General features: G+C 40.3%; 1 protein-coding gene across 1 annotated transcript in view; it reads right to left on the bottom strand.

Moving 5' to 3' along the window:
• Positions 1 to 13,358, bottom strand: part of rock2a (rho-associated, coiled-coil containing protein kinase 2a) — a 28,983-nt gene extending 15,625 nt beyond the window's left edge. The window contains exons 1-16 of the mRNA XM_080042336.1: positions 13,244 to 13,358; positions 12,399 to 12,499; positions 11,837 to 11,974; positions 10,967 to 11,227; positions 9,987 to 10,131; positions 8,201 to 8,339; positions 7,842 to 7,933; positions 7,332 to 7,491; positions 6,937 to 6,991; positions 5,994 to 6,082; positions 5,816 to 5,864; positions 5,196 to 5,331; positions 4,213 to 4,304; positions 3,258 to 3,504; positions 982 to 1,088; positions 87 to 246 (exon numbers count right to left, since the gene is read on the bottom strand). Of these exons, the coding sequence (XP_079898462.1) occupies positions 87 to 246; positions 982 to 1,088; positions 3,258 to 3,504; positions 4,213 to 4,304; positions 5,196 to 5,331; positions 5,816 to 5,864; positions 5,994 to 6,082; positions 6,937 to 6,991; positions 7,332 to 7,491; positions 7,842 to 7,933; positions 8,201 to 8,339; positions 9,987 to 10,131; positions 10,967 to 11,227; positions 11,837 to 11,974; positions 12,399 to 12,464 (1,936 nt within the window). The 5' untranslated portion in view covers positions 12,465 to 12,499; positions 13,244 to 13,358. The remainder of the gene's footprint in view (positions 1 to 86; positions 247 to 981; positions 1,089 to 3,257; positions 3,505 to 4,212; positions 4,305 to 5,195; positions 5,332 to 5,815; positions 5,865 to 5,993; positions 6,083 to 6,936; positions 6,992 to 7,331; positions 7,492 to 7,841; positions 7,934 to 8,200; positions 8,340 to 9,986; positions 10,132 to 10,966; positions 11,228 to 11,836; positions 11,975 to 12,398; positions 12,500 to 13,243) is intronic.
• Between the last annotated feature and the right edge of the window lie 2,918 nt (positions 13,359 to 16,276).

Here is a 16,276-nt window from a genome sequence, read left to right as displayed (position 1 = left end):
CAGGATAAACAAACAGGTTGAAGGTTATGAGGGAGTATGTGAGAGAGAACAACTTCCAGGAAATGAAAAGTGGTGGTTGCCCTTACCCTTCATGGACTCTGACTTGGCGCCCTCAATGGTGACTTTAATCTTGCTCTTGTCTGCCAGCATGGCCCTGGTGGTCTTATGAGAGGCCTCCTCCTGCTCCATCTCCTGCTGCAACACCTTCAGCTTGTAGGTCAGGTCTATCTCCTTGTTGCTCATCTCCTGTAACAAAGAAAAACAAGATGACGCTTCAGACAAACACTTTCCTGCAGCAGAATACAGGGTAACACTTCACAATAAGGGTACATTAATTAACTGTTAGTTGATGCTTAATTGAAGGCTTAGTAAGCATTTACTTAGCATTACCTAACTGTTAATAAATGCTTAGTAAATGCTTAATAAACATAAAATAAGCATCAACTACAAAACTACAAAGTCCTTGTGGGTCACTCCTCTTTGAATTGTCTAGTAGTCAAAATGGACATTAACGGCTGATCCATGTTAAAGTGCTGGATTACAATTCTATAAAAAAATGGTGGCAATCAGGTTAAGTGTAATCAGAAATGTATTAAGTTGTAATTTTTCAGTTGTAAAGCCTTATCTCTAAATTATAAAGTTATAGAGCAGAGGCCTCATCAATCAGTCTGTAGATGAAAGTGTGGGGGGGAAGAGTTATTATGATGAGTTTATCTTATCATATGACTATACAACCTGTTGGCGTAGCATTGAGGAAATGCTGGTGGCCAATACAGTTTTATTTTAATGTGTTTTTAAAATATTTGTATTCAGGCCCACAACTTGATCGCAGACTTATATGAGGAGCATCACAAGACCAAAAAAAATGAAGGAGTTTGTAAATGCCAAAACATTAACCAAATGAATAATAAAGAATTCTGTATAGTCCATAAGATGATAAAAGACGTATATCATATTCTGGTCTGATATGCTCTGCTCTACCTTCTCCATATTGGCGTGTTTCTCCTGAAGCTGTCTCTTCTCAGTCTCAGCTTTGGACATGGCCTGTCTCTGGTGACGGACCTCCTCCTCCAGGCCGGAGATACGGCCTGAATGACAACACCAAGACAAAGACTGTGTCAAGAGAAAAACAAGAATGTCTCCAAACAAATGCATAGAGCATACAAGAAACTAAACACTTTAAATGGAAATGTCATTATGAGCTTTTGCAGAAACACCCTGATTATTCAAAGTAAACAGATATCATTGCCTATTTACATGGCTCACACGAACGCCATTTCTCCAATGCCCCGGTTAATAGCAGAAAGCAGCACGTCATTGACGTGTGTTCACTGAGCTGTGTTTGCTGCATGTGTGATGTATGACATCACCTTATTTAACACAAACAGATCAAAGCGTTTGTTTAATGACACTTTAAATAGCCCGAGTACTGCCTTAAGTTAACCACATTAAGCTTGAATTAATGGCCCTAATGACAACACACTCCCTCGTACAGTTACACAAATGCATTCTGGGGCGGACCAGTGCGACCACAGACACACAATGTTGTTAAACTAGCGTGGCAAAAGGGGGCTTAAGCATTTGTGCTTGTTTGTGTAAAACTCCTCGGGACAAACCTGTTTTAACCCATTGATGACGGCTGCTGCGCGACGCCATATTGTATCTCCTGCCTGATGCTGCGTAGCGCAGCATTGTTACTTTATCTCATTTTCATGGTGCGCGCAGCATAGAATGCACCATCATTGGTTCAAATACACATGAGGTGGGTTTTGTTGATTTTTTAAGACCACGTGACCACCCAAAAGTTGTGTGGTTTGCCGTAAATCACGTCAATCAAAAAAATACAAAATAAATAAATAAATAATAATAATAATTAAAAAAATACGCCGGCTGTGTCCGCGATAGTGTATTACAGAACAGTTAGTGGCGTTCGGAGCGCAGAATCTAGGTCTACTATAGACTACTGACAAAAATCACAGAACACATTTCATCTATTTATTAACAATATTTATGAATCTAGGTTATATTTTGCTGCTCCAACTCAAATTCAGCCAGCCAGGCGATAGCTCAGTTTCAGTTTCGTTTTCATCTCAGTGGTATACAGCCGTTTGGACCAGCTGATCGGTTTCCGACAGCGGGAGTCAGTCTGCGTTCCAGTTGTACTGGGAAATCAGATTTATGGTGCCAGTGATAATTGAACTAAATAATAAAATAAAGCTATCTCCTCCTTCCTATATCTGTCTATCTTTATCTCTCCACTGTACACTCAGTCACTACTATCCACGCTAAAAGGAAGCAGGATTGTAACCTCATTTAGCACATTATTTTTTAATATTTTATATTGTTTATTCTTTTTTTTTCTCCCCCATCTTATTTTGCCGATTTTTAGAAAAATGTGTTGGTTTGTAAGCACTAAGGGAGCATGTTTAAATAAAACCTGTGAACCTTAACTTTTAAATGTATTTTATTTCATGTTCCTATGAGCTACACAGGCTTAGCTATTAGGGTTTTGGTAGAGGTTGACAATTCGTACTATTTTTTCAGAAAACCCTCAGGCATTAAGGACATGCATCCTAGACTGCCATAGTCATCAATGGGTTAAATTCTAAATCCATCTCTCTCACACACCCACACCCACCCACAGATATTGAATGTGTTGTTTGCTGAATAGATTCTGCAGAGCAAGCTCACTAAAAAGCCTCTGTGTCCTCTGTAGTTGTGTGGCATGTTGCCATTGCCCACCTAGCTGCTCTAGTAAATCTGCCATGTAAACTGCTGGGCAGACAGAGCTGGCTGAGATATCACGTTTTTACCAGAGGCGTGTAATAGAATTTCCACCTCATAAAACGACAGGTAACTATATCGGCAACTCCTTTAGGAAGAATGTCATGAGCTCAGAACTGCATTTTACTCTATAACAATCACGGCCACCACGTTGGTCTATAAATCTTTACAAATGAAGGGTGTCCCCGACTAAGAATTTACATAGTCCAATCTGATTAGTCTAATCTTGCCTATAGTTGACTTATCGTCAAAACATGTTTTTTTCTGCTCATTGATCCATATTCTCATTTGCGACATTGAGGCATCCATTTGTTCCACACCAGATAAAAGGGCTGAAACACCCAATCACAATATGTCTTCTTGACTTTGCATAAGAACTTATTTTCACTTGAGTGAGTGAGTGAGTGAGTGATGAGAGAGAGCGTGCCTGTGTGTACGTTGAACTTTGATTTCTCTATGTCTGTGTGACCCACCCATGAGGTCGCTGATTGTCTCTGACCCCTGGCAGTGCTCCCTCCTCTCCGTCTCCAGAGCGGCCTGCATGCTGATACACTCCTTCTCCAGGCTGAGCTTGCTGCGCTCCAGCAGGCAGCATTTGTCCTGCAGCTCTCTGACCGTGCCCTCCAGCTGCTGCAGCTGTTTACTGCCCTCTGTCTGGCTCTTCCGCAGCCTGGTGGCCGCCTCAGACTCAGCCCGCAGCAACGTGTTGGCCTCTTCAAGCTGGGGGAGGAGAGCACCACAAAATATACAGGGTTGAAGATGATTTAGAAGCTGGACTTGGATTGTTTCTCAGTTTGTTACAGTAACTATGGCTGGGTTCGAAAAGCCCTACTACCGTCCTACTCGTACTAATTTTGACGTCAATTTGAGTATGCGAGTTTGTGTAGGCGAGAAATGGCCAGATGAGTACAAACTTCCGGGAGATTTTGCGTATGGATCGATAGGATACCTTTCCTACTCAACCGCCCCACAATGCACAGAAGATTTTTTTTAAATTATTTATTGCTTCTGTATACTTCAGTGTATACGGTCCGACGAACCTCGCATACACAATCAATCGTTAAGTAGACAGTATGTAGTATATAATAAGTGTCGAGTATGTAGGAGGGAGGACGTTAGTTTCGAACACAGCCAGTATGTCATGAGCCCTGTGCTACATACAGACTTTTCTCATCAAGTACTTAATAAAGGATTAAAAGTCTAATTTCAGTTTATAATAGACGATTTAGTTCTTCCCATTTTGGGGGATTTTACATATTTCTGTTCATATCAAGGCTTTTATGTCATAATAACTATTTTGAGAGATATAGGGTACTGCACACAATATGGTTGAAGTCCCATAATAAAATAATCACATTAAATAATGAATGCTTCAATAACCTCTCAATAGTGATATTTGTTAAGGTATTGCATAGCTTAGTGACCGACCTGTTTCTGCAGGTGAATGTTCTTCTCATTGGAAATGTGTGAGTTCTGGTTCCTTTTCTTCATATCATCCAGTTGGTCCCGAAGGCCGTTTACTGTAAAGCACAGAAGAACACACACCCATTGGTTATAGTAAACTCACTCTCTCTTCAATGAAATCTCAATGAAAAGGTCTTCTATTATATTACTGAAATAGTTACACAATATTGGATTATTATGCCTTAATTAGTGTTGATCAATGAGGGGTTTGGGTAGCAGAGACAAGTTAACTGTATGTTTCCACACGGTTAAAGTCTGACTATTTGACCAGGTGATGGCAGTATCATCCACATTATATCAGTCTGTCAGTTAACCTCCATCAAAACTGTTTAAATTCAAATTAAAAAAAACAAGCCAAATTAAAAAAGGTATTTGGTATGTTCATTCAGGAAGCTGTCAAGCAGAATGTCATGTTTCACTTGGTTCCAGATTAACCCTAATAAACAAAAACACAGCTAAATGAAAGTGAGTCACCGAATGTGTTGACTCGATAGCTTCTGAAAACTGTGATACCAAAACACAGCTGCCATTTTTTAAACAATTTAACGTCTCACTCTGAAAGTTGTCTTTCCATAATATCATCTGATAACACTTACTTTTTTTATCGCCCTTCAACATCTATCCGTACTTCTATACTTCTTCTACATTCTTGACTTTTAGATTAAAAGGTGGAGTCAGCGATTCTGGAGAATGCTTGTTGTCAAAATCACTTTTTATCCAAATCAGTGAATATTATCTCCCCCCGATCCTCTACCTGTCCGTACTCTGTGTGTACTGATTTTGACAAAAAGGGATTTTGTCAACAAGCATATACTCCTGAATCCCTGACTCCACCTTTAATGCATATCGACATTCTATATATATATAAATACATATTTTTATACACACACAATCATATACAGTATGTATGCGTGTAACAAACTAAACTAATTGTGTGTGGGTGTCACCTTCATTCTCCAGGCAGCGCTTCCTGTCGGCCTCGCTCTCTGCTTTGCGGTTGCTCTCTAGACTCTTGTGCTGTAGCAGCGCCTTCTCTCTCTCCAGCTGCCTGACACTGGACTCCAGGTTCTTCCTACCGCTCACCTGAAAGCAATCAGTCAATACTCTGTTCAACACGTTCCCATTAGAGGCTGCTTCCACTGTACTGCCATTTCATAACTCGCTTTATGGCAAATGGCTTTCTGACAATCCAATTGGTAGAGGGAGGGGGGGTCAATGTAAAAATCCAATCCCGACAGACATGTTAATGTAGCTGTTAGTATTCACCGAGCGCTCCCATGATGAATCTCACTGGATGGGACACGATTGCCATTGGAACAAAAAAAACATGGCCCCCAGTGAGAGATGAGAAAATCATTATCCTGTCTGTAATAAGTTTTTTTTTTTTTTTTTTTGGGAGAAGCCGTAACTTGTACGAGCCCTGAGAGGGGGAAACCAGGCCGTTGCAACAGCAAATATTAAAAAAGTTGGACGGAGCCAGAATATGCAAGTCATCTCCAACACTAACAGGTGTCTCTGCGCTGTTGATTTACTGGTTCACTGTTGTTTTTCTCCGTGATCGCCTTACCTCTTCCTCGAGTTCTTTGGAGATTTTGTCTAGGCGGCCGGTGGCAGCTCTGTAAAGTGAAAACACCACATAACATGAGCTTTGACAGCAGTGAGGTTCGCTGTGCTTAAAAGTCTGGGAGCGCTTTAACATGAACAATAGCGATAACTGTTAAGTAATGTCTCTTGAACTCCTGTACCTGTATTTGTGCTCTATTTCGTCTTTGACCTGCTTCTCATTGTTCAGCTGCCCCTCCAGGTGGCGCAGTTTCTTCTGCAGTAACGCCGACTGTGGACAGAGAACAACCAATCACACATGTCACTGTGACTTAAAAGGGACGATAGTTTAAATACACTTCTGTTGATTTAAAAAAATAAATCAATTAAGTTTCAAAACAATCTGAACATCACAACCTTCAAAACTTTCACAATGTAGGACTATGTGATCAGTCAACACAACCAGACAGGAATCATTTATCAATCGTTTTGTTCCTTTTAGCATGGATAGAATTATCTGTGGGTGTTTGACACTATGAGCAAGAGCAACCCACTCACACAAATTAAGTCTATTGTTCCATAGTAAATATAAAAAAGTATGATGAAATTAGCGTTTAAGTTTTGACTTAAATGGAGGATAAGCTCCTTCAATCTTCTCAAGGTAAAATATTTAGATTATATTAGTATATATTAATTACAGACACATATGATAGAAGCTAGAAACTAAACATATGACTTTGTAAGTAAAACCAGGGCCTTTATTAGTGGTAATTTGTTGAGTTTGAGTTTATACTGAAGTCAATAGGAGATCAGCCCTTAGCTCAGCCACTTAAAACTAAAAGCTGCTTAAGGGTTTTTTTTCTGTGTGGCTAAGAACACTGAAATTCTAACAAAGTACAACTAAAGCATGGGATCAGAGGAATAAATCCTTCTCTGAGTCATTTCCATCCTAATCCCCAATAGTCTGATCGCAATGTCAACAGGCCTGTTTGGTGTGGGCATGTAAACTTGGCTTATTTGTTTCCGGATAAAATGGTGGACGGACGGCATTGCTGGAGTTGCTGAAGGTGCACATGGCAGTCAAGCGTGTGTGTGTGTGTATGTGTGTGTGTGTGTGTGTGTGTGTGTGGAAGTGAAAGTGCCTACCTCTCCTTTGGAATTCTCCCGAGTCACCGAGACATTGTTGGAAGCATTTAGTAACCTAAGAAAGAAATTAAAAAAAATAAAAGCCAAAGGTTCACAACAGCCAAGAAGCCTATAACAATCTTTTTTTTTTTATTGTGATTTTATTGTGATTGTGTTTGATGTGTTTTGTAGTGTTCTGTTTTTTATGATTAAATGTGAAATTTTAAGTGAAACTTTTATGATTTGATGCCGCTTTCTTGGCCAGAACTTTCATGAAAAGGAGATTTAAGATCTCCTTGTTAAATAAAAGGTCACCAAAATAAATAAATAAAATAAATATAATTTATCTTTACTATACGTGAAAGTATCGTGGGCCTAAATAGGACGACAGCTGGCTTTAAAAAGAGATGACTTACTGGTCTTCTTTGAAGTACGTGAAGCCAACGAAGGGTAACTGATTTCCAACAAAGGTCTTTGGTGTGGGGAAAGTTTCTACGTCGCCTTTGTCATCTTCAATCTCGTCAAAGTTACTGGTGTCTATGTCACTGCTCAGCTCCGGGACCACGGGGGCCACCGCTAAGGAAGGAGACAGACAGACAGACAGACAGACAGACAGACAGACAGACAGACAGACAGACAGACAGACAGACAGACAGACAGACAGACAGACAGACAGACAGACAGACAGACAGACAGACAGACAGACAGACAGACAGAGGGGGGCAGAAAGGAAACATGGCAGCGTGTCAATGGCTGGAAGGAGGAGGAAGTGCTGTATAAACATAAAAGGTGTAGTTTCAGGTCTGATATATTTTTTTTAATCTCGTACTCTGCTGTGCCAAACAAATTCTTTGCTTTGTGTTTTGACGTATTTAAAGAAAAAAGGCTAATTCTGTTGGCACGGGAACAACAGCAGCAATACTGACTGTCTCTGATGGTGTCGAAGGTCCACTGGTCGTTCTTGAAGAAAGGGTGTCGCTTGATTTCCTCCACGCCGTTCCGCCCCAATCGCACCTCCCTCAAAACAAAGAGAGAGAGAGAGAAAGAGTTGTAGAAAATCCTTCAGTGCAGCGGTATCAGTAGCAGCAGGCAAACATGACCTATTGATACATATTCCCTGCTCAAAGTTAAATCCCACAGCAAAAAATATACAGACTTTGATTTCCCCTTGGCCCTAGCGCGTCACAGAGCAAACATTAAAAGGGTGCTGAGTGCAGCTCGATAACGTCAACATGTTATATAATGTCTGAGTATTGCAGTTCACCAGACTGTAACTCTTTGCTACCTGTCAGTGAGGAAGGCGCAGATGATATTCTTGGCGTCCTTGGAGATCTCCACCTCCTCGGGGAAGTTGAGGGAGTTTTTATGGTCCATGATCTTGCTGTAGGTTCCCACCAGAGAGTCGGCGTAGAACGGTGTGTCGCCTAGCCAGCCCAAGTACAGTCAGTTAGCTAGAATGAAACGCTTAAGACGCATATACATTTTCAGAAAAACACCTTTCCATTTTTATTTTTTTTTGTTAAAGCAATGCGACTTTTTTTAAATGTTCCCTGACCGACTCCTGTCTTGAGGAGGATGGGGGGGATCTTGCATTATTTTTTATTTTCTTGTTATTGTATTTGTGATATTATTATTTATTATCATTATTTTTTGATGTCCTATACATTTGTGCTAATGTATAGTAGGGGAGAGTGGCCTAAGTTGTGCAACTTTTCACTCAAAGTGACTTTAAAGTAAGGCCTTGACAGTAAAGTCTCCAACTCAAATATGTACATATATTTCAGGGTGTTGTGCATCCCTGGCAATACAAACTTTGGATCTGGAATAAACTGTTGAAGAAATATAGCTTTCAGAAAAAAAGTTGTCTTGTTGCACAACTTGCCCCCGGTGTGGTGTAAGTTGTGCGGTTGGAGAGAATACCATGGGGTAAATTGTGCCATTGCTATATATCTCTTAAACTGTAATGCAAGACACATCCATTAGTCAATCACTTATTTAAGGTTTATTTAAAGTAAATAAAGTAAATATTTTACAAAGATTGAAGGAACATTTTCTTAAACCTTAAGGCCTAGCAGATCTAATGGTTTTACCTGCAAAGCTCACAATGACAAAGTCACCATCATCATCTTTCTGGCCATTTGAACTCTCATCAGTGGTGTCGTTAAGTGGAATGGAGATGTCACTCTCTTCTGAGCTACTGTAAACGATCACTTTCTTTTGGTGACCAGCGTATACAGCCATGCCAATGGCACAACTCTCAGAAATGTACTTCGCACTAGTTGCTCCATGCTTGTTGAACCAACTGCCACATGACAAATGTGATTCCCCCTCCATTTCTGCCTTTAAATCAAGGCTCAAAACCCATCTTTACACCCTGGTTTTTCCTCCCCATTAACTATCTTACCTCTGCACTACTATCTGTGTTTATGTGGATGTATGGGCTTTACGTCTTTTATTTTGGTTATTGTTATTTTACCTTCATTGTTTACCTACTGAATGCACTATGTACAGCACTTTGGACAGTGCAAACTGTCATAAATGTGCTTTTATAAATACATTTTACTTACTTACTTACTTATAACCCTTTGGCACAAATCACCCCAATCCCAGAAATTTGGATAATAAGCATGATGCAGCAATTTAGGGCTGACATCGTGCTAACTGTATAGACTCAAAATGTAGCATACTAAAGCACTAAAACATGTGTCAAATGTTTTCAAACTTGTCTATAAGTGTTCAGACACAATAATCAAAAAACCTTGATCATGGAAATTTTACTTTGAAAGGCAAAACACAGTTTTTTTTAGCTTAAATGTGCTTATATCTTATTCCTTGTGTCTCCCTTTTTTACAGGATGAGTCAAATGGATGGCTCTTCTTAAATATGTGGTCACATTTCCAATTTCTTCCACGGTTTTCTAGAAACAAGGGGTGGAACAACTTCCAAAATGCACAACTTAGGCCACTCTACCCTATAAACTTGCTGATTAATGTGTAAGACTTTGTATGTGCAAAACTGTTAAAAAACAATAAATACAATGTTGAAAAAATAAATAAAAAATGTTCACTGACCAACAAGCATTTCGAAGATGAAGACCCCCACCGACCACCAGTCACACTCTCTCCCATAGTAGCCGTCTCCTCCCTGGGACTTGAGCACCTCAGGAGAGATGTAGTCTGGAGTCCCCACGGCCGTGTCACAGTGCACCATGCCCGTCTGCAACACAAAGCTAGGAATAAGTATCTTTCTAAATCTACTCCGTTATGGTTTACATTATAGCCTGAAATCAGGTTTATGTCTCATGTCAAGACAATGGATGGCCACTCATTCAAACATACTACTTTATGATATGTGTCAGCAGCAGCTCTGACCAAGTTACCCTTCAGTCCTATAAGTATCAGTCCTTGTCTCCCACCCATTTCACCCCACTTGTGTAAATTGTTTCAATGTATCTTGTTCTTGTGTTTTTTATGATTGTTGATTTTTTTTTTTTTTTTTTGTTTTTAAACACTGCCCTGTAAGGTGACCTTGAGTGCTATGAAAGGCGCCCTCAAATAAAATGAATTATTATTATTATTATTATAAATCTCAAACATACTACTGACTGCTACGCTGCATTCCTTTTACATTGGAATCTGGAGGTCGGAACTGGGAGCGACGTCACATCTTAGTTTTACTGCGTTCCAGTAGCAAAAGTGGGAAATTTCAAGAAAGCATGCAAATCAACCTTAAAGGAATACTTCAACATTTGACATGTTTAGCTTCGCTCAAGCACCAGTAGCTAATGAGAACATGTAGCCTGCCTCTGCTGGCGGCAAGAAGATCAACTGAACTAATCACTCCTGTGTGCTTGTTCCGGCTCGTATATTCACCAGGTTATATTGCGCTCATTATTTTTGGCACGTTGTTTGTCACAATCCATGATAATGTATATGGAACTGTTATCACTGCTTAACAGTCGTCTGGCATCTATATTCTTTGTGGTCTAACTTTTAGGTAACGCATCATTCTGTGACTCGACACATTTTCAGCGATGGGACCCACTACTCACAGAGTTCATCTTCATGCAGGTGCCGAAGTCAGCCAGCTTGAGGTGTCCCAGGCTGTCCAGCAGCATGTTGTCTGGCTTGACGTCTCGGTGGATGAAGCCCATGGAGTGGATGGCGTCCAGGGCCATTACTACCTCGGCTGTGTAGAACTTGGCCCATTTCTCCGGCACGTCGTAGGTGCTGGTGAGGTTGACCAGGTCGCCGCCGGGCATGTACTCCATCACCATGTAGAGGTAGTGCGTGTCTTGGAACGCACAGCACAACTGAACAGCACAGAGACAAAAAGCTTGCATTACTAGAGACAGCTGCTGTATGTTGGTACAGGTAACACACAAAGAGACAATGTAACGTTACTTGAATACTTAAAGCTGTAGTGCGTAACTTGTTTTCAACCCCCCAAGAGGAATTCTGAGTAATTAAAGCAACACTGTAGGCGCATCTACATGACGTAAGCCTTAGGTGATCGTTGGTCACTTTCTTTTTGGGGATTTTATACCTTCTGCTGTGCGTCCAGGTTTTTACTTAGCGGGTAAGTCAACAACTGAAACATTTCGTAGGCGCTTCTTGAGCTCCTGTGTCAGTGTCAGGGGGTGACACCGTTTTGTAAACGCTGCCATACTGAGATATACAGAGAGAGTTTTGTGAAGCTGATAGGCTTAATCAACTTTGTGTCAACTCATTTGGCGAGGGTTTGAATGTCACCGACACTCATTTATATCAAAAAGTTACGCACTATAAAAAAGTAACAGTCTCATTAACTGGAGGGGACATTACTCAGTCTCACAGCAGAAAATATCTGCCATCTTTCAACTCTTTCAACTGTGGAAGCAACATAAAGTCATGTAAAGCTGCACAGTAAATGAATGTCTTACCTGTACAACCCAGGGACTGTTGGAAAAGGCCATGATGTCTCTCTCTTCCCAGAAGAAAGCTGAGTCTGAGCGCTTGATCATCTCAAACTTGCTCAGCAGCTTCATGGCGTAGACCTTCTGAGAGGCTTTATGTCGGACCTGATGGCAGTGAGAAACACTTATTCAGAGTCCAAAAAGCAAATGGAGAATTTCAGATTGTTTGTCTAACTTTTATTTCTTACACACATTTTGCTAAATTGTAAATGTTACACATAACTGCAAACTACATTTAAAAAAGGGTATATCAAATCACCCGCCTGCCTTTAAATGTCAGTTAACACGATAGATGCTTTCATATCTTCTATTCAATGTAGTGGGATAAAAATGCTTTATCACTGTGGAATGAACAGCTTCATGTCAATTAATTTTAGGAATATTTACGTAGATGCTGAAAGGCTTTGACTACAAAACAATCTTATAATGATACAATGCATGTGTGTGTACTCTTGGAGAAAACCTTCTCTTTCATCACTCTACAGAACCCTTGTTAGAGACAGCTGACAAAGAAGCCAATACTACTCACCAGCTGGACTTCACCAAATGCCCCTCGACCAATCACCTTCACTCTGTCAAAGTCTTCAGACTTCATCTGGAGGTCCCGGGTCTGACTGATTACTTTTTCATCTGAGCACAAAGAGAATTAATCATCCTTTAATCATGTTGTGAATTAATTGACCAAAATAATCTATTTCGGCTTTTTTTAAAAAGGTTAACCCATTGATGACTATGGCAATCTAGGATGCATGTCCTTAATGCCTGAGGGTTTTCTGAAAAAATAGTACGAATTGTCAAGTCTACCAAAACCTTAATATCTAAGCCTGTGTACCATATAGAAACATGAAATAAAATACATTTAAAAGTTAAGGTTCACAGGTTTTATTTAAACATGCTCCCTTAGCGCTTACACACCAACAAATTTTTCTAAAAATCGTCAAAATTAGATGGGGGAGAAAAAAAAGAATACATAATATAAAATATTTAGTGTGATTTTCGTCAGTAGCCTATAGTGGACCTTGATTCTGCGCACCAAACGCCACTAACTGTTCTGTAATACACTATCGCTGACACAGCCGGCTTATTTTTTATTATTATTTTGTTTTATTTTTTATTTTTTTGATTGATGTGATTTTCGGCAAACCACACAACTTTTGGGTGGTCACGTGGTCTTAAAAAATCAACAAAACCCACTTCATGTGTATTTGAACCAATGACAGTGCATTCTATGCTGCGCATGCCATGAAAGTTAGATAAAGTAACAATGCTGCACGATGCAGCATCAGGCAGGAGAGGCAATGTGGCATCGCGCAGCAGCCGTCATCAATGGGTTAATGTCCACCGTTTCCTTCTCTTTCACAAAAAACAACTTACATCTGTTTAAGAAGGTTTCGATGTTCTTGTTCTTGCGTAGTGCGGGGTAGTCCAAGTCTAGGACCAGGGCGTTTATGGAGTCCTACATAGCAAGAGAGAGAACAATGAGTCATCATCAGTCACAACAGACAGACAAAAGGTAAACAAAGTGCAACATCCTCAACAGCTGTCTGCAGATAGCCAAAACAATGAACCATGGTGACAATCTCCATCATCTCATAATATGATGTAAAATATTATGACCAAAAGGGAAGTTAATGTAAAATGTCAGAGAACACGTAGAAAATATCATCACTGAAATGGAAGAAGAATTTGTTTCAAGCTACAAGGAATGGATGAATGAATGAAGGTGTGATAAATATACAATTATACTGCAGTGTGACATCAACATACATATAGGCTACACATTGGTAAGGCAGTGATGTGCCTGTTTAAAAACACATAAGATTTAACACTATGTTTAGGATTAGAACATAGGCCAAGCATTTCTATGTTGTAAAATTAACAGTTAACACAAGACCAAGGACCCAGTGCTTTCCTGTGTGTCCATCTGTCTCATCTGAGTGACATGAGATGCAGCATTAAACTATGTAAAGTAGTGCGGCACTAAGATTATACAATGAGAGCAGATTGTGTGTGATCACACAGCATGATACAAGACCCCCAGCTGCTCTTATGACTTCTTTTTCAAGTGTACAGTCATTTAAGTATCTGAGCAGATGCAAGCAGTTAGCAAGTTAGAACACATTCTTCCATTCTAAAACCAGTCATACTGCAAGTTATTGTGTCGCAATTAAACCAGACAGCTAATCAAAGACCAACCCAGATGAGGTGGCCATCCATTGTCTTGACATGAGACATACACTTGATTTCAGGCTATAACGTTAAACATAATAGAGTAGGGGCGCCCTTAGCTCAGTTGGTAAGGCGTCCCCCCCATGGGCCTCGGCCAGCAGCAGACCCGGGTTCGATTCCAGCCTGCGGTCGTTCTCTGCATGTCACTCCCCTCTCTGCCCCATTCCAACTCTGTCTCTACACTATCAATAAAGCATAAAAATGCCAAAAAAAATATCATAATAGAGTAGATTTGGAAATATATGTATTTCCTTAAATTTGTGTAGCAGAAGGGCATGATACTTAAAATTGACATAACATGTTATTTTCTGGGTTCTATTACTTACATGTTTATCATTAGCCTAATGCTCTCATTTCTGATTCCCTTATCCAACTTTCACTCTACTACATTCATTACATTAAGGTCGCTGAGTGCAGGAGAACTGACAGGTGCCTTCACACACACACAGCATTTCTAAGGAGTTCAATTTCTGTTTATTTTCTCACCACTGCGCAGAAGAAATAAACAGTTACACATCCCTGTTCTACCCAGCAAGTTAGATGGAGAACTATTAGGTGCAGGAGAGAGCTAGGCAGCACCATGACTAATTCTTACATCAGCAGCAGCCTTCTGACAAATGATGAACACATTGTTACTGTTTCAGTGGCCAGTCAGTCTGACAGGGATGATCTCACCCACACAGTGTGTAGTCACTGGCTCAGGACTACATTTACCACTATCATAGTAACGTATTGTTTTCTATATGTTCCTGCATGAACACAATACAGACATGGCTCCCTTTGACCAGCATTCAGTAAAACACATGACAGCTGATGATATGATGCTTTCTGAAACCATCAAGCAAAACCATGCTCGATATTTCCGAGGTGTAGATACAGTCTTTACAAAAGTGCAACAGCTTTTAGCTTTTAGTTGGTTTGCACTCAGTAATATAACACAGTCAATATACTGGGAAAACATTCTGTATTTATTGACCTCAAAAATCCACTATTGTTCAGGCTATCCCACTCACTCAAAGACAGACCTAAACCTTTGCTCTTAAATACATCTAATTCTCTATCACCCTGTACTTCAAAGGTAAATATGCACGTATTGGAATTAAAATTTAAGGTATCATATTACAGAGCCCCAAAAAGAAATCTGATATTTTACGAATATAAATTAAATTCATCAATAAATAATGTTGCCACATAATGATGACATAAGTCCAAGACTGATTGTATGGACGTCCTTGATGAATACAAGGGAAATATGCTTGAACATGAAGTTAGAAGCATGGTGTCTGTGAATTTCCAATAGCATTAGTTAGCTGTTAGCTATAAACTACCATTGTAACGATGCACTGGCTAGTGTACTTGTACAGTATATCATAAAGTTAGCTTCAGCTAGGCAGCTAGCTCTCATTGGTCATTTCTTCACTTCAACTTCTTCACATGATACAGAAAAAATTGAGGAAATATGTTGAGGAAAGGGAAATCAACAAAGAGAGTGTGTGAGAGAGTGTGTATGACTGTGTATGTGTGTGTCTGAGCAGCCTGAACAGGCACAGAGGCTGGGAACTGGACTGCAGCAGCATGTTTGGTCAAGCGAACACAAGCTGCCTATTTGTAGCATTTTCAAATGGACATAGTTAGTGTGACCCAGGGCAATGTAGACAAACCATTAAATAAGCAAAAGACAAACCCATTCTAACCCCTAATCGGTACAGTGTGTGTGACAATAAGGAAGTCATCTATCAACTTCTGTCAGCTGAGCATTCCTCAACGGTCAATGAGGAGCACTTTGAGAACAGTGGAGCAAGCCAAACAGAGAAGCCCACTCTCTGACCCAGTGCTCTGAACTGCTTTCTCTCTAACTTGTTCTGGACTTGTCTGTTTTGTCCTCTCTCTTCTGGTTCTCCTGTCATTACTAGACAGCATGGCACACTTTGTTTCCCTCCCTTCCTCTGCACTCCTTTCTCCCCCACTGTTCTTTTGCCCTTCTCTCTCTCTCTCGTCTTATCTGCCTCTCCCTGCGCTCTCTCCATCCTTTCCACCGCTCGGCTACAGTCTGTAGTCTGCACACTCCGTTTCATCATATCAACTTCCCCATTAAAGGACTGACCTCACACAAAACTACTATTTAAGGGAAAAAAAAATACACACGCCGGAGGGGGGTGGGGGTGGAGAGGGGTTGCC

This window comes from Ammodytes marinus (assembly GCF_949987685.1).
Source record: "Ammodytes marinus genome assembly, chromosome: 15".
Taxonomy (NCBI): domain Eukaryota; kingdom Metazoa; phylum Chordata; class Actinopteri; order Uranoscopiformes; family Ammodytidae; genus Ammodytes; species Ammodytes marinus.
The sequence above is the reverse complement of the archived record's forward strand: the minus strand, read 5'-3'. Positions and strand labels throughout refer to the sequence as shown.